The sequence below is a fragment of the Chiloscyllium plagiosum genome, chromosome 20, assembly GCF_004010195.1.
Source record: "Chiloscyllium plagiosum isolate BGI_BamShark_2017 chromosome 20, ASM401019v2, whole genome shotgun sequence".
Classification (NCBI taxonomy): domain Eukaryota; kingdom Metazoa; phylum Chordata; class Chondrichthyes; order Orectolobiformes; family Hemiscylliidae; genus Chiloscyllium; species Chiloscyllium plagiosum.
The window spans coordinates 36,218,170-36,237,277 of record NC_057729.1 but is presented as its reverse complement, the minus strand read 5'-3'; the positions used below and the strand labels follow the sequence as shown (position 1 = coordinate 36,237,277).

The following is a 19,108-nucleotide window of genomic DNA, read 5'->3' as shown; positions in this document are numbered from 1 at the left end:
TCTGGATAGGTTACTCTTCGGAGGGTTGGTGTGGACTGGTTGGGCCGAAGGGCCTGTTTCCACACCGTAGGGAATCTAATTTAGGGGCGGCACGGTGGCACAGTGGTTAGCACTGCTGCCTCACAGCGCCAGCAGACCTGGGTTCAATTCCCGCCTCAGGCGACTGACTGTGTGGAGTTTGCACGTTCTCCCAGTGTCTGCGTGGGTTTCCTCCGGGTGCTCCGGTTTCCTCCCACAGTCCAAAAATGTGCAGGTTAGGTGAATTGGCCATGCTAAATTGCCCCTAGTGTTAGGTAAGGGGTAAATGTAGGGGTATGGGTGGGTTACGCTTCGGCGGGTCGGTGTGGACTTGTTGGGCCGAAGGGCCTGTTTCCACACTGTAACGTAATCTAATCTAATCCTATCGTACACGTAGCCATAAAGCAGTGAAAGCCAAATCCCATAAAATTAAGACCATCGGATCATTTAACAGTAATTGAATTCAAGAAGCATTCTATGACAAACCTGAAAATGTAACAAGTAAAAAAAGTTTCTAAACAGGTTTGTTCAGGGATAGGTTTTATTAGTGTGGGTTATTTGAATATCAATGTTTAAGATTAGTTCTTAAGACTTCACAGCCACCATTACCCACTCCTAGCCTTTTATAGCTATGCATTTTTTAAAAAAGGTATACCATTGGAATAATATCTAATATAAAAGATATATCCGTAATAAATTGTGCAGAAACATTTTGTGTGTGTTATAATTTGGTCTGCACCTGAATTTACTCAAGCTCCTGAGTCAGCACCTGCTGGTCAAAAATAGAGCCATTGACATTTAAGTAGTTTAAATTTAAGCATATAGTCATACAGCACGGAAACAGATCCTTTGGTACAACTTGCCCATCCAACCAAGTTTCCTAAACTAGACTATTCCCACTTGCCTGCATTTGGCTCATATCCCCCGAAACCTCTCATTCACTTACCTATTCAAATGTCTTTTAAATGCTGTAACTGTAGCTGCATCTACCACTTCCTCTGCCAGTTTATTCCATATACCACCCTCAGTGAAAAAGTTGCCGCTAGGCCCCTTTTAAAATCTCTTTCTCCTCTTACCTTAAAAATATGTACTGGAAAATAAAATTCTCTGTGTGGACAGTTTCATTCAATCCAGATAATTTTCTTCAATTACAATAATGTTAAATTTAAAAATGCAATTAGCTATTTTCCCCAAGAAAAGCAATCAGCATAGAAGATAACTTGGTAACACTCCACTATGTGGTTAATCCACTATAAATGTTTTCAGGCACATGCACCAAGAAACCAAACTAATGTAGAAAGAAATAATTCTTACGTCTGTTGCATATAAAATCTCCACAATTCGCTGAATCACAGGATCATTGTCTTGTTCATTTTCTTGGCAGATTAATTCAATATTTCTCAGTTTCCCAAAATAAAAGTCTCTTTCCTTTTCAAGATCTTCAACTGTAATTTTTAGTACGTTGATCTGTGCAAGCATAGAACATTAACTATAATAATGCAGAGATACTTTCATGCTCATTTCAAAATAAAACATTTGAATTTTTAAAAGATTAATTCAAGGTTTACTCTAACAAAACTAATAGTTACATCAATTACACAAGTTAACAAGAGGGCACTCCCTTATAACCAAAAAATATCAGATCAATACTATGGTATAGAATACAACGTCACTTTAATTTCTAATTAAACAAAAACTTGATCTACTGACCAAATATGATTAACACAATTCATATACCACTGTAACAAAGGTATAAAATAATCAAATTTTAAATGTGAATTTGTGGGAGGTGTGTGGTGCTAGCTAAGCATTTATTGTCCATCCCCAAAAAACCTGGAAAAGGTGGTGGTGAGCTGCCTTCATGAACTGCTATCTTTGGGGTGGAGAAATACCCACAGTGCTATTTGGAAGGGTGTTCCAGGATTTTGACCTAATGAAAGTTCAGGAATAGCAATACAATTCCAAGTCAGGGTAATGCGTTGATTGCAAGAACTTGCAGGCAATGGTGTTCCCATGCATCTACTGTCCTTCCCCTTCTAGATGGTAAAGGTCACAGGTTTAAGTGTGCAGTCAGAGGACTTGTATATAGCACTGCTGTTACCTATGGTGGAGGTGATGGAGGAAGTGTCAATCAGGCAGGCTGCTCTGTCATGGATGGTGTCAAGCTAGTGTGTTTTTAGAGCTGCACACATCCAGGCAAGTGAAGAGTGCTCCATCACACCCTTGATCATGTGGATGGTGGATCAGCTTTGGAGAGACAACAGACTAGTTTCTTGCTGCCAGATTCTTAACCTTTGTCCTGTTCTTGTAGCCTCAGTATTTACATGGCTGGTCCAGTTTACTGTTAGTAACAGCAACTCCCAGAAATGTTGATAGTGAGTGATTCAGCGATGGCAACGCCATTAAAATTCAAGGACTGATGATTAAGATTGCATCTTGTTGGAAACGATCATACATTTATGCACATGTGCTGGGCATTATGTTATTTATCAGCCCAAGCCAGGATGCTGGCTAGGTCTTGCTGCATATGGAAATTGACATCATTAGTTTCAGAGGCTCTTGAACACAAAATATTAGCAAGTGTCCTCTTCCCAACCTTAAATATAGAAGGTATTTGATAATTAAAGTAAACACGGTTGGGATTAGAACACCACTCTAAACACTTGTGGTTATGTCCTGGGGGCTTGGATGATTGACATCTCACAATCACGGCCATCTTCCTTAGTTATAGGTGTGACTTCAACCAGAGGTGAGCTGTCATCCCGCTAACTCCAGTTTTTCTTGGGGTCCTTCCTGCCATACTTGGTCAAATGCTACCATGATGTCAAAGGCAGTCGCTCTCATCTCACCTTTGGACCAACTCTTTTGTCCATGTTTGCATCAAGGCTATAATGAGATCAGGAACTAAGTGGTCCTGGTGAAGCCCAAACTGATCACCAGTGAGCAGGTTGTTCCTTTGCAAGTGCCACTTGCTAGCGCTGTCGACACCTCCTTCCATCACTTTGTGATGGAAAATAGATTAATAAGACAGTACTTGACCAGGTTGAGTTTTTCTGCATTTTGTGCACAGGACATACCTGGACAATATTCCACAATTTCCAGCAGACGCTCGTGTTGGAGGTGTACTGGAGCAGCTTGACTAGGGGTTCAGCTAGTTCTGGAGCACAGATCTTCAGTACTATTGCCAGAATATTGTCAGGGTCCATGGCACTTACTGTATCCAGTGTTTCCAGTTGTTTCAACCAATTTCATTGAAAACTGGAATCTGTGATCCTGGAGACTTCAGGAGGAGATCTGACTGGACAGAGTCAGGAAGCATGAGGGGTTGGAAAGAACCCAGGTCTATACTTGGTATCACTACTCAAATTTAAGTGCCAAGAGATAAAAGGGGGGAAGTCACCATGGTTGTCGCTCTCAGGAAATCAAGCTCAAGAATGCAAGTGTGTGGACTGGATTCATTGTAATGCGATGACAATGTAACTGATCACTTGGGTGATATATTAACAACAGACTAGTACCAGTGAAACTATACTCCAAGTATGGAGAGAAGAAATTGAAAACTAGAGTCAACAGGATATTTAGAAAATTATCGAAGACTGTCCTTCCCAAACAAAGAGTTGGGACAATACCAAGGTTGAGGCAAGTAACATTTGTGCCACACAAATGCCAGACAGCAACCTTCACCAGTAAGAGATGATCTAACCACTGCTCTTGGCATTCAATGACATTGCTATCACTGAGTCCTCCACTATGAACATTCTGTGGGAGACCACTGTCCAGAAACTGAATTGGACTAGCCATGTAAATGGAGTGGTTGCAAGAACAAGTAAAGGCTAGGCCGAGGGGTGCGAAGGACTTCTGGAAAGGTGAGTCTAACTGTTTAAAAACCTTACTTCAGGCGTCGGGGCCTCCATTTGCCGAAAGGTGCGAGGGAGGAGTGAAGGAATTCTGGGAAGTCATATATTTGTGTAGTTGCGTTACCCGAAACACTACTCGGGTAGTGTCGCCCACCCATCCTCCTCCTCCTCTAACCCAAAAAAAAAAGGTTCTATGCACCAGATTGGTAAGTAACGAGTTTATTTTTTATTCCTTATTTTTCAACAGTCTCTTTGGGAATTTAGAATAGTGGGAATGGAGGTTAGGGCAATTGAATGTTCCTCCTGCAGAATGTGGGAGGTAAGGGTCACCACTAGTGTCCCTGCTGACTACATCTGCGGGAAGTGCACCCAACTCCAGCTCCTTGTAAGCCACGTTAGGGAACTGGAGCTAGAGCTGGATGAACTTCAGATCATTCGGCAGGCAGAGGGGGTTATTGAGAGGAGTTACAGGGAGGTAGTCACTCCTCAGGTACAAGAAAAAGGCAGATAGGTTACAGTCAAGGGACAGAAAGGGAACCGGCAGGCAGTGCAGGGCTCCCCTGTGCCATTCCCCTCAACAATAAGTATACCATTTTGGGTACTGTTAGGGGGGGACGACTTACCAGGGGAAAGCAGTGGGGCACAGGGCTCTGGCACAGAGTTTGTCCCTGCTGCTTAGAAGGGAAGGGGGAAGAGGAGCAGAGTAGTAGTCATTGGGGACTCCATAGTTAGGGGTACAGATAGGAGGTTCTGTGGGGATGAGAGAGACTCACGGTTGGTGTGCTGCCTCCCAGGTGCCAGGGTTTGTGATGTCTCAGATCATGTTTTTGTGATCTTTAAAGGGGCGGGGGAGCAGCTCCAAGTTGTGGTCCACATAGGCACCAACGACATAGGTAGGAAGAAAGATGTGGATTTAAGGCAGAAATTCAGGGAGCGAGGATGGAAGCTTAGAGCTCGGACGAAGAGAGTTGTTGTCTCTGGTCTGTTGCCTGTGCCACATGCTAGTGAGGCAAGGAATAGGGATAGCTTTAAATGGGGGGGGGTGATCGATATCGGACAGATGTCAGAGCTAGTTTCTTTACTCAGAGAGTAGGAAGGGTATGGAATGCTTTGCCTGCAATGGTAGTAGATGTGCCAACTTTAAGTACATTTAAGTCGTCATTGGAAAATGTGCAGCTGAGGTAGTATGGGCTGAGTTTAGAAACAGGAAAGGAGAGGTCACCCTGTTGGGTGTTTTCTAAAGGCCCAGAATAGTTCCAGAGATGTAGAGGAAAGGATAGCAAAGATGATTCTCGATAGGAGACAGAGAGACAGACAGGGTAGTTGTCATGGGGGACTTCAACTTTCCAACTATTGACTGGGAACACTATAGTACAAGTACCATGGATGGGTCAGTTATTGTCCATTGTGTGCAGGAGGACTTCTTGAAAGTATGTTGACAGGCCAACAAGGTACTGGGTAATGAGCCTGGCCAGGTGTTAGACTTTGAAGTAGGTTAGCACTTTGGTGATAGCGATCACAATTCACAATGTTTACTTTAGTGATAGAAAGGGATAGGTGTATACCACTGGACAAGAGTTACAGCTGGGGAAAGGCAATTACAATGCAATTAGGCAAGATTTAGGAAGCATAGGATGGGGAAGGAAACTGCGGGGGATGGGCACATTAGAAATGTAGAGCTTATTCAAGGAAAAGCTCTTGTGTGTCCTAGATAAGTAGGTACCTGTCAGGCAGGGAGGAAGCTGTAGAGCACGGGAGCCGTGGTTTACGAAGGAAGTGGAATCTCTGGTCAAGAGGAAGAAGGCGGCTTATGTTAGGATGAGATGTGAAGGCTCAGTTAGGGCGCTTGAGGGTTACAAGGTAGCCAGGAAAGACCTAAAGAGAGAGTTCAGAAGAGCCAGGAGGAGGCATGAAAAGTTGTTGGTGGATAGGATCAGGGTAAACCCTAAGACTTTCTATAGGTACTTAAGGAATAAAAGAATGACGAGAGTAAGATTAGGGCCAATCAAGGATAGTAGTGGGAAGTTGTGTGTGGAGTCAGAGGAGATAGAGGAAGAACTAAATGAATATTTTTTGACAGTATTCACTCTAGAAAACGACAATGTTGTCGAGGAGAATACTGAGATATAGGCTACTAGACGAGGAGGGATTGAGGTTCACAAGGAAGAGGTATTAGAAATCCTGCAGAGTGTGAAAATAGATAAGTCCCCTGGGCCGGATGAGATTTATCCTAGGATCCTCTGGGAAGCCCGGGAGGAGATTGCCAAGCCTTTGGCATTGATCTTTAAATCGTCATTGGCTACAGGAATAGTACCAGAAGACTGGAGGATCGCAAATGTGGTTCCCCTGTTCAAGAAGGGGAATAGAGACAACCCTGGTAATTATAGACCAATGAGCCTTACTTCAGTTGTTGGTAAAGTGTTGTAAAAGGTTAGAAGAGATAGGATTTATAATCATCTAGAAAAGAATAATTTGATTAGGGATAGTCAGCACGGTTTTGTGAAGAGTAGGTCGTGCCTCACAAACCTTATTGAGTTCTTTGAGAAGGTGACCAAACAGGTAGATGAGAGTAAACCAGTTGATGTGGTGTATATGGATTTCAGCAAGGCGTTCGATAAAGTTCCCCACAGTAGGCTATTGTACAAAATGCGGAGGAATGGGAGTGTGGGAGATACAGCAGTTTGGCTCAGTAATTGGCTTGCTGAAAGAAGACAGAGGGTGGTGGTTGATGGGAAATGTTCATCCTGGAGTCCAGTTACCAGTGGTGTACCACAAGGGTCAGTGTTGGGTCCATTGCTGTTCGTCATTTTTATAAACGACCTGGATGAGGGCATAGAAGGGTGGGTTAGTAAATTTGCAGACGATACTAAGGTCGGTGGAGTTGTGGATAGTGACAAAGGATGTTATGGGTTACAGAGACATAGATAAGCTGCAGAGTTGGGCTGAGAGGTGGCAAATGGAGTTTAATGCAGACAAGTGTGAGGTGATTCACTTTGGTCGAAGTAACCGGAATGCAAAGTACTGGGCTAATGGTAAGATTCTTGATAGTGTCGATGAGCAGAGAGATCCTTGAAAGTTGCCACCCAGGTTGACAGGGTTGTTAAGATGGTATACAGTGTTTTAGCTTTTATTAATAGAAGGATCGAGTTCCGGAACCATGAGCTAATGCTACAGCTGTACAAAACTCTGGTGTGGCCGCACTTGGAGTATTGTGTACAGTTCTAGTCACCGCATTATGAGAAGGATGTGGAAGCTTTGGAAAGGGTGCAGAGGAGATTTACTAGGATGCTCCCTGGTATGGAGTGAAGGTCATATGAGGAAAAGCTGAGGGACTTGAGGCTGTTTTCATTAGAGAGAAGAAGGTTGAGAGGTAACTTAATAGAGACACATCAGATAATCAGAGGGTTAGATAGGGTGGACAGGGAAAGCCTTTTTCCAAGTATGGTGACAGCGAGCACGAGGGGGGATAGCTTTAAATGGGGGGTGATCAATATCGGACAGATGTCAGAGCTAGTTTCTTTACTCAGAGAGTAGTAAGGGTATGGAATGCTTTGCCTGCAATGGTAGTAGATGTGCCAACTTTAAGTACATTTAAGTCGTCATTGGACAAGCATATGGGCGTACATGGAATAGTGTAGGTTAGATGGGCTTCAGATTGGTATGACAGGCCGGCGCAACATCGAGAGCCGAGGGGCCTGTATTGTGCTGTAATGTTCTATAATGCAGGCAGTAACTGACCTTTCGACTCCCCAAAGCCTGCCCACCAATTACAAAGCACAAGTCAGGAGGAGTATAATGGAATATTCCCCACTTGCCTGCATGAGTGCAGCTCCTACAACACACAAGAAACTTGACACCATCCAGGACAAAGCAGCTCACTAAACCAGGAGCACATTCACTCCCTCCTTCACCACTGCTGCTCAGTAGCAGAGAAAAGTTGTAAATGGTGCTGAATGTACAAGTATGTGTAAAATATAATAAAAACCAAATGCGACAGACAATTCTATAGAAATTGCTACCTACAAGAGAATGATAAAATTAAGCATGTAGTACAAAGTTTCAGTTTGTATGCAAAAACATGAATTGTAATATATCACTTTTGTAGCAGCTAAGTAAGGAGGCTTTTTTTTTAAAAAGTAATTACCCCAACAGGATTATTCAACATCTAAATGCAAGCGAACCATCCATGTACAAAGCAGATATAGAATCTAGATAGAACTCAAGACAGGTTCGATATCTTTCACATTCTTTAAAGTAGCATAAAATTGAATTGGGTGAATATGTAATGTCTGCTGATGTCAACTTGGTAAAGCTTTCAATATTGTAAAGTTAGTGAGAAATCAGTTTTCTTACTGTTGTGTCCCGTGCTTCAAATCCTGAATCCTTGAGCTCAGGTTCAAGAAAAATGAGATATCCACTCATGACATTTGAAAACAAAAACAAAATACTGCAGAAAGTCAGCAGGATTTGAACTGCGGTTCAGAAGAGGAGCTATATTGGACTCAAAATGTTCACTCTTTTTCTCAAAAGATATTGCCACACCTACTGACTTGCTCTAGCACTTTTTGTTTGTATTTCAGATTTCCAGCATCTGTAGTATTTCACTGTTGAGAGGCAATTTAAATCAAATTAAATCATACCAATTAACTAAACCATACCAGTCACTTAAGAGTTATAAAAGGCAGAGATTTTAGTTACCTGTTGAGCTAGTTCTGCAACCTGTGCATCTCCATTTCCCACCATTGCAGCTCTTTTAGGTGCACCAGACACAGGTTTTGGAGTTGTAACTTTTGGTGTTGGATGTACTTTTTGAGTAACTGTAATATTTATAATCATATAGTTTAAAATAGTTACAATCAAAAATTGACATTGTTATTAAACTAATATTGACAATAAACGGTATATCTTGCATCTCAGTAGTTGAGAGTTTTAAGCCCACAGCTACCAAACACGATGTATGGTTTTGACCAGGTTAATAAATGAAGTACCACTATCATATTCTTTTTCCTTAAAAATTTGACAGCTTAGAACACTTGCCCTTGTATTAGATTAGATTAGATTAGATTACTTACAGTTTCTTTACTCAGAGAGTAGTAAGGGTATGGAATGCTGGAAACAGTGTGGAAACAGGCCCTTCGGCCCAACAAGTCCACACCGCCCCGCCGAAGCGCAACCCACCCATACATTTACCCCTTACCTAACACTACGGGCAATTTAGCATGGCCAATTCACCTGACCTGCACATCTTTGGACTGTGGGAGGAAACCGGAGCACCCAGAGGAAACCCACACAGACACGGGGAGAACGTGCAAACTCCACACAGTCAGTTGCCTGAGGCGGGAATTGAACCCGGGTCTCTGGCGCTGTGAGGCAGCAGTGCTAACCACTGTGCCACCGTGCCACCCACAAATTGATACTCAAGGATATGGATATTAAGCACATTAGGTAGTTACAGTACAAGGGAGTTTTGAGGCGAAGTATATGCCTCAGATGGATCTCAGCTATGAAGCTGAAGTACAACTTCCTTTCCACCAACATAACTAATGAGCAGAGTTAAGCCTTTTAGATACTAATCAACAAAGTGCTTCATTAGCCTTACTTAGGAGTAATTTTAGCTGAGCTGCAAGATTTAGTACATTTCAGTGGCTATCATTTAAAAACCTTGAACCTGGACAACCCATTTCTCATAATCAACAGAAACGAGGAAGAAACCCAACTTTCTACAGGCAAAGTAATTTTGGTGAGAGATGGTGAACATAAAAGGCAAATTCACATTTACATTGTGATAATAAGTGGAGAAACAGTGCAGAGAAGGTAACCTTACATCCAACTAATAAACCAAAACAAAATGCAACCGGTGACTGGAGTGGAGTTCAGCTAGCAACAAAATACAATTGCAATTCAGGCTCAACACTTTCGTTATACCTACCCAGGTATTCTAAATTTTCAGTTTTTCTTCAAACTATGTTAAGGTGGTACAAGTTTAGAGATCAAGTTTTAGGTTCATTTACAAGGATAACCAATGCTTTCATAACAGAAAGCTGTTTCAGGATATATGGTGGAACATCAATTATCCATTTTCAAGGAGTCAGAACTCCTTGTGTGTTGCATATGGTTTCCCAGAGCATGAAATTTCATCAAAAGCCCCCTCGTTGACATTTGCATTGAAAGCAGGTGCAAAGGAGTGTGAAGGTAGTGTTCTTTGGGCTGCAAAATTAAGGGGCTGGGGGTGTCTGCAAGAGCATTCAACACTGCACATTGGCATTTATTTATGTTAACAAATGACAAATTCCATAACGCTTTCAAAATTTGCAGCAACTAGCTTTTTCATGGCTAGTCTTTTATCTCTATTCAATGGTTAATGGAGGTTCCACTATAATTATGTCGTAGTGCAGAGCCTGGATAATTACTGCATGGTATTTTGATTTAGGCCTGAACTGCCTCTTTTCTTTCTCGAAAAATAATGTGAATAAACTGCCATCTGGTGTGCTAAGTAATCGCCAGGAAAGATTTACCAAATCCAAGACATGTGCTGAATTCCATGCTTACTTTCAAAACCAGTGTATATACAGCATAAAGCAATTTTTTTTTCTTCTGCAAGTACTAAAAAAATTGTACCAATATTTGGTCTTGTTAAATTTGTTACAGAGAATATTGATTTCATAGTCTTCCTCTCTGGTGCTGTAGTATTTAAAATTTCATCTGTAATTTACAGAGCAGATAATTATCCAATATGAATAGCAAGGCTGCCCACAAATCTACATCATGTTCAAAATATGCCACTATTCTGTTCAAAATGTTAAGCTTCTCCTCAATTCATTGGCACAAGGGAATGGATTCCAGTTACTTAAGTATGTCAGCCAAAACTGATATTAAACATAACGAACAGGACTCTTCCACCATGCACTGAAACATTTCCAAAAAAATAATTTGCAATAAGATTCACTTGTGGAGTTTGACTACATTCAAGAGTTACTCATTTTTAAAAGTGAGAAAGATTTGAATGGTATTGATCCGCTGGTACATATGAAACTGCAAATAAAACAATAAACTGCACAAGATGGAAAAGCTGAATCTTCCACAACATTACAGGAATGTTAACAAAACGTTACAAACAGGATTTTTAAAAGGACAGTTCATTGCAAGAACTCCTTGTTTTAAAAAAATATCAGAAGTCAAAATCCTCATGCAACTGAAAAATATATAGGTACAGCACAACCTTGATTATCCAAACATCAATGATCCAAATTTCAGATTATCCATACAAGATCTCAAGATCCTGTAAAAATGGCATTAGGCAACTTAGCATTCAGTTAGCAGTTAATAAATGCATGCATTGCTGCATAACCGAGAAATGTTCAATAACTGGCACGTAAATAACTGATCTACTGTAAATAAGCAGTAATCAGTTAAATGGCATTATGGTGTGCATTGCTGGATAATTGAGAAATGTTCGGATAACCGACACTTAAATTACTGCTTGTTTATGATCAGATCGATTATCTGAACGATCAATTATCCAAACAAGGTACATCCTGCCCATCTTATTCGGATAATCCAGATTCTAACGTAAACAGTAATTTATTTTTGAAATTATTCCTGTATATGCCTTCTCCCTTATTATGTAACTTATGTCCCCTCCAACACAATGCAATGAGGTACAGACCCCATTTAAAATAAGAAATTGTAGATGTTTTTATTAAGGATTCAAAATACACTTTAAACAGCCTTAGATGCTTCCCATCGAAATTGGTTTCCTCGTCTTCAATAAAGAATGAGTACAGCCACAAAGTCAAATCTATAAAACCAGAGACAAAATCTATTAACTTGCAGAATGTGACACCTAGTGGCAAAACACATCATTTTCAGTAGGAGACACAATTATAGCTAGAACAACTTTCAACAAGTTATACTCAACTTGTACTCTGTACATTTTAAAAGATCACAGCAACTTGCAATTTGAAGTGAACTACAAGTTTCACACAAGTTGTAAATGTACTAATATTTGAAACATGAATGTTTTGTAGAAATCAAGATAAAAAGGCTCAGTACACAAATATGAAAGTGATACATATTTCCTGCACATTAATTACAACTTTCATTTGTAACTTGAGATTTTAATAAAGTTAAAAACATCCTTAGGCACTTCAGAAGTGTTACCCATAAAACCTACAGTGTTCTACAATTAGGGATTCTGATAGGTCACTAAAGCTTTGTCAAAGAGTTCAGTTTAAGGAGTGTCTTGAGGAGGAGAAACAGGGAAGCAGATAGGATAAAGTATAAGCAACCAAAGACATGGTCAATGTAGAACAATAAAAATATCAACACTCAAAACTGCAGCAAAACAGACAAGGCTGGAAACTACAGAGATAAAAGGATTCTAGTCCATGGAGAAAAATGAATAAGATAATTTTTTTGAAAGTGAGATGTTTTCAGATTGGGGCCATTAGAGACTAATGGAGAATAAAGATTCCAGGTGAACAGGACTTAGGGTGAGTAAAGGGACAGATACCAAGTGTTTGGTAAGTAATTATTTTTAAAAATTACATTCATTGAGCAATAACAAAAATATTAAAGTATATTGATGAATTGTTAAAACTTAAATGTTTTGCTGTCACATCAAGTCAATGACTTGCAACTCAACAGCTCAACACAATCACTAATGTAATGTAACAGTCAATTTATTTTACTTCACAGCAGTCAAGTGCATAAGTGAGTGTGATCTTGCAAGACTAGATAAATAGAATTAAGTCTAGGCATTACATTTACTGTACCAAGTATTAACGGAGGCTCCACATATTTCTTACCCGAATCACTCTAGGCTTAACTACAAATACCAAGACCATCACTCCAGTAAGTAATGCAGGAGTGCTGTACTGTTGCTGATATCAACTTTTAGATGAATGTTAAACTGAAGTCCCATCTATCTGCTTGGGTGAGTGTAAAAATCCCATTACACTATTTTGAAGAACAGCAGGGGAGTTATCCCCAGTGCTCTGAAAAATATTTCTCGCTGAATCAATATCAAAGAGTATCCAGTCATTGTGGGCATAAGCCCTTCTTCAGGAATCCTGAAGAAGGGCTTATGCCCGAAACGTCGATTCTCCTGTTGCCTGGATGCTGCCTGACCTCCTGCGCTTTTCCAGCAACACATTTCCAGCTCTGATCTCCAGCATCTGCAGACCTCACTTTCTCCTCAGTATCCAGTCATTACCTTACTATTCTTTGAGAAACAAATAACAAAGAACTCTGGGTAGAAATTACTCATACTTTCTCCCTAGATTACAATGGTAACTGCTGTCGATTGCACTTCATGGATTGTAAAGACAGACAATGACTGCAAAAAGCACTATGTGAATCTCACTTTCCCATGCAGTACTGAGTCCTAACTTGTCTCCCTTGAGTAAATGCTGCAGTAGTATTTTGAAGAGTATACGAATTTTGAACCTGATGTCCTCAACCTTTAATACTCTACCATCATCATTAAAAGAGAATACCTAGTTCATTTTCACGAAACTGTATACCAATAAGCTGCTATATTTCCTAGGTCATAATGGCAACCAACATTTCAAAAGTGTTTATTTAGCCATGAAGCATCTTAGGATATCCTGAGATTGTGCAAGGTACTACACAAGTCAGTCCACAGAAATGGTTGCATGTGTGGAAAACCTCTTGAAACTATCAATTCTTTCTGTGAGCCTTGTCTAACTTCAAGGAGGTAAGTTTAATAATCTAAAGGAAAATATGATCATTCCAGAAATGTGTTTGAACATAGAATATTACAGTGCAGTACAGGCCCTTCGGCCCTCTATACTGCACTGACCTGTGAAACCAATCTGAAACCCACCAAACCTACACTGTTCCATTTTCGTCTATATGCCTATACAATGACCATTTAAATGCCCATGAAAGTTGGCGAGTCTACAACTGTCGCAGACAGTGCGTTCCATGCCCCTACAACTGAGTAAAACAACTACCTCTGACACTTGTCCTGTATCTATTACCTCTCAATTAGAAGCTATGCCCCCTTGTGCTAGCCATCACCATCCTTGGAAAAAGGCTCTCACTGTCCACCCGATCTAACCTTCTGATTATCTTATGTCTCAATTAAGTCACCTCCCAAACTTCTTCTCTCTAACAAAAACAGCCTCAAGTCCTTCAGCCTTTCCTCATAAGACCTTCCCACCATACCAGGCAACATACTGGTAAATCTCCTCTGAACCATTTCCAAAGCTTCCACATCCTTCTTATAATACAATGACCAGATCTGCACGCAACACTCCAAGTACGGTCGCACTAGAGTTTTGTACAGCTGCAGCATGATCTCATGGCTCCAAAACTCAATCCTTCTACTAATAAAAGCTAACACACCGTATGCCTGTAAGAGCCCTATCAACCTGGGTGGCAACTTTGAGGGATCAATGTACATGGACACCAAAATCTCTCTGCTCATCTACACTACGAAGAGTCTTATCGTTAGCCCAGTACTCTGCATTCCTGTTACTCCTTCCAAAATGAATCACCTCACATTTTTTCTGCATTAAACTCCATTTGCCACCTCTCAGCCCAGCTCTGCTGCTTATCTATGTCCTTCTGTAACCTAAAACATCCTTCGGCATGATCCACAACTGTACTGACCTTAGTCTTGTCACAAATTTACTAACCCATCCTTCTACGCCCTCATCCACGTCGTTTATAAAAATAGCAGTGGACCCAAAACAGATCCTTGCAGCCTCAACTCCAGGATGAATATTTCCCATCAACCACCACCCTCCGTCTTCTTTCAGCTATCCAATTTCTGATCCAAACCACGACATCACTCTCAACCTCATGCCTCCATATTTTGTGCAGTAGCCTACCATGGAGAACCTTATCAAACGCCTTACTGAAATCCATATACACCACATTAACTGCTCTATCCTCATCCACCTATTTGGTTATCTTCTCAAAGAACTCTAAAGGTTTGTGAGGCATGACCTACCCTTCACAAACAGTGTTGACTATCCCTAATCAACTTATTCCTATCGAGATGATTATAATTCCCCTCTCTCATAACTTTTAACACTTTACCCACAAGTGAAGTAAGACTCACTGGTCTACTATAATCACCAGGGTTGTCTCTACCCCGCTTCCTGAACAAGGGAACAACATTTGCTGTCCTCCAGTCTTCTGGTGCTATTCTTATTTGATTGTAAAATAAATCCAAGTATCTAATGGAAGATGTATAACAATTTGATGGATAATCTTGAAGAATCATTGGCAAACATCAAGTATATAAATATGGTGAAGAATAAATCAGATCACTAGAAGGAGATAAATTTAAATTAACTTGGGTATAGCATAAAATGATCACCTAAGCTATATAAAGTCTGTTCAGCATGTAATCAGTTTTGTAAATACTTTAAACGCATCACAAGAACAAGAGCAAAGTAACTCTCCAGTGGTTAGTCATACCTGACACATAGGAAGATGGTCATGGTTGTTGAAGGTCAGTCTTCTCAGCTCCAGGACATCTTTGCAGGGGTTCCTCAAGAAAGTGTCTAGGCCCAACTATCTTCAGCTGCTTCATCAATGACCTGCCCTCCAAAAGGTCAGAATTGGGGATATTCGCTGATGATTGCACAAAATTGAGTAACACTTGCGACTCCGCAGACACTGAAGCAGTCTGCAACCAAATGCAACAAGATCTGGACAATATCCAGGCTTGGGCTGACAAGTGGCAAGTAACATTTGCTCCACAAATGCCAGGCTGTGACCATCACTAACGAGAGACAATCTAACCACCGCCCATTGACATTCAATGGTATTACCATCACTGAATCCCTCACTATCAACAACCTGGAGTTATCACTTATCAGAAACTCAACCAAATAAATGCAGTGGCTACAAGAGCAGGTCACAGGCTAGGAATTCTGCAGCGAGTAACTCACCTCCTGATTCTCCAAAACCTGTCCACAATCTACAAGGCACAAGTCAGGAGTGTGATGGAATATCCCTCACTTGCCTGAATGAGTGCCGCCCCAACAATACCAAGAAGCTTGACACCATCCAGGTCAAAGCAGTCTACTTAGATTAGATTAGATTACTTACAGTGTGGAAACAGGCCCTTCAACCCAGCAAGTTCACACCGCCCCGCCGAAGCGCAACCCACCCCTACATTTACCCCTTACCTAACACTACGGGCAATTTAGCATGGCCAATTCACCTGACCTGCACATCTTTGGACTGTGAGAGGAAACCGGAGCACCCGGAGGAAACCCACGCAGACACGGGGAGAACATGCAAACTCCACACAGGCAGTCACCTGAGGCGGGTATTGAACCCGGGTCTCTGGTGCTGTGAGGCAGCAGTGCTAACCACTGTGCCACCGTGCCGCCCGTACTTGATTGGCACCACATCCACTCCCTACACCAGAAGTGATTACTATCTACAAGATGCATTGCAGTAATTCACCAAAGATCCTCTGACAGCACCTCCCAAACAGACGACCATTGCTCCTTTAAAGTGGTGTCACAGGTAGATAGGATAATGAAGGAGCCGTTAGATATGCTTTCTTTTATTGGTCAGAGTATTGAGTACAGGAGTTGGGAGGTCATGTTGCGGCTGTACAGGACATTGGTTAGGCCACTGTAATATTGTGTGCAATTCTGGTCTCCTTCCTATCGGAAAGTTGTTGTGAAACTTGAAAGGGTTCAGAAAAGATTTACAAGGATGTTGCCAGGGTTGGAGGATTTGAGGTATAGGGAGAGGTTGAATAGGCTAGGGCTGTTTTTGGAACATCGGAGGCTGAGGGGTGACGTTATAGGAGGTTTATAAAATCACAAGGGGCATGCTTAGGATAAATAGACAAAGTCTTTTCCCTGGGGTGGGGGAGTCCAGAACTAGAGGGTATAGGTTTAGGGTGAGAGGGGGGACATATAAAAGAGACCTATGGGGCTGTTTCACTCAGGAGGGTGGTACGTGCATGGAATGAGCTGCCAGAGGAAGTGCTGGAGGCTGGTACAATTGCAACATTTAAAAAGCATTTGGATGAGTATATGAATAGGAAGGGTTCGGAGGGATATGGGCCAGGTGCTGGCAGGTGGGACTAGATTGGGTTGGGATGTCTGGTCAACATGTGCTGGTTCTGTGCTGTATATCTCTACGACTCTATGACCACTTCCATCTCAAAAGATAAGGGCAGCAGATATATGGGAACACCACAACTTTCAAGTTCTCGTCTAAGCCACTCACCATCCTGACTTGGAAATATATCACCGTTCCTTCACTGTTGCTGGGTCAAAATCCTGGAATTTCTTCCATAATGGCATTGTGGGTCAACCCACAGCAGGTGGACTGCAGCGGTTCAAGAAGGCAGCTCATCACCACCTTCTCATGGTCAACTAGGGATGGGCAATAATAAAAAAAAATGCTGGCCAACCTATGACATCCACATCCCACAAAATGAATCGAAAAAAAAACAGGCTGTATAGGATACATGCGCTGCTAATGCATTCTTTTTTGGGGAAATCGCCTGCCCCTTAAGCTGGCATAACCAAGCCCAATGGAATTTAAAAAGGGTGAAAAACCTGTTCCCATAATAAATGGCAAAGCTCACTGAAGTGTTACTGCTAAGATGTTCCTCTTCAAATATCAGAAAACTTATCTTAAATAAAGAAAGCATTTTATAAGTCAGAAGAGTAGGAAGAAATTATTATTCCTAGTAAAAACTAATTTGTATCTCTATTTTATAAACAAAATCATTAGCGATAATAGTTTGAAGCTATACCATAATAGCAAAAGGAGCAGAGTTGTTCCGGCGAGATTTCCAAATGATCCCACAGCAGGTCCATTGCTTTCAAATAGAACTGGCATTTCACAGCAGCCTTAGAGCCAATCTAATGCCACCTAACCCCTTTATAAAAAAAACCTTAAGTATACTACACTGCATTGATTGCCATCAGTTAATAAAGTCTGACAAGACGCTCAACTTTACTGCAAGGGTGGACAAAATGACCATGTGGTTGAAACACATGCAAAGAAGCTCATTCATCTGATGCTTGTGGGTTATTCATATCGATTATCATCACTATTTACCTGCAGGAAAGCTTCCAAAGATAGACTAACAAATTGATCATTAACTTCAATTCAAATGAAACTTCTTTTCTAACAATTCTACTGACTTCATCATTCATGTTCAAAATTCCACCAATGCACTGTCAGGTAGATGGTAGTTGAAAGTTTAGGTGTATCTAATTAAAAACTCAAAAAAGATACTTGGAATACATTGACCAAATATCCAAATCAAATAAATGAAACAGCAATGAATATGATCAATTGGATTTGCTTATTCATAACGTTATCTTCAACAATATGAACAAGGGGGAATCCAAGATCACGCTGCAAAGCTCCACACCACAGCGAAAGCAGAACGAAGTTTTAAAGAGTCCTACCCAGATCAGTGTGATATCCTTGGACTCTGAAAAGGTTGTGGAGTCCCAGGAAACTGTCAGAGAGCAACGTACCTCAGTTTCACCATCTAGGGATGCCGAAGAAGGCAGGCCAAGCCTGCGGCCCAGCCTGCGAGATCCTCTATGTCCTACCAGGTCCTGGTCTCACGAGATGTTGGGCAAGCAGATAGAGGAGAAGCTGACCTCGATCTCGATCATGCTTCAGAAGCATGAACGCAATGAGAAGAGCTGGGAGACCTGGAGAAAAGGACTGATGAGGTAGAAAGCAGGGTCACAGTGGTGAAAGCTGATGCTGATTCCTCCATGGATAGGATCCAGGCCCTCGAGACACAGGTATGTAATTTGCTTGACTAGGTTGATGACCTCGAGAACAGAGGCAGGAGAAAAAATATTCGGATCATCAGGCTGCCAGAGGGCAAGAAAGGTGAGCGACCAGTAGAATTTATTCAGGACTGGTTGACAAAATTCCTTAACTTGGAGGCTGGAATGAGGAGGTTGAATATTGAGGGGGCTCACCGGGTCACTGCACGGAGGTCAAATTTGGACCAACGTCCTTGTCCTGTCTTGGTGTGGTTTCATCACTACAGAGATAAGGAGAGAATCATGAAAGCTTCCAGAACCCATGGGAAGGATCCGAAGGCCCTAGTTTACAAGGGCTCTCAGATCACGTTCTTCCAGGACTTCTCAGTGGTGGTGATCCGGAAAAGACAATCCTATGACGGCATCAAGAAAAGACTGAGGGAGCTAGGGATCCAGTACTCTGAGGTATCCCGCAGTGCTTCG

At 41.5% G+C, this 19,108-nt stretch overlaps 1 protein-coding gene across 5 annotated transcripts in view; it reads right to left on the bottom strand.

Annotated features, from left to right (window-relative positions):
- LOC122560173 (microtubule-associated protein RP/EB family member 1-like) overlaps positions 1-19,108 on the bottom strand; it is a 79,442-nt gene that overhangs the window by 13,534 nt on the left and 46,800 nt on the right. For 4 of the 5 annotated variants that reach the window (XM_043710543.1, XM_043710546.1, XM_043710544.1 and 1 more), the window contains exons 5-7: positions 10,494-10,577; positions 8,574-8,692; positions 1,333-1,485 (exon numbers count right to left, since the gene is read on the bottom strand). In XM_043710543.1, the coding sequence (XP_043566478.1) occupies positions 1,333-1,485; positions 8,574-8,692; positions 10,494-10,577 (356 nt within the window). The remainder of the gene's footprint in view (positions 1-1,332; positions 1,486-8,573; positions 8,693-10,493; positions 10,578-19,108) is intronic. The other variant, XM_043710547.1, reaches the window with a different exon arrangement.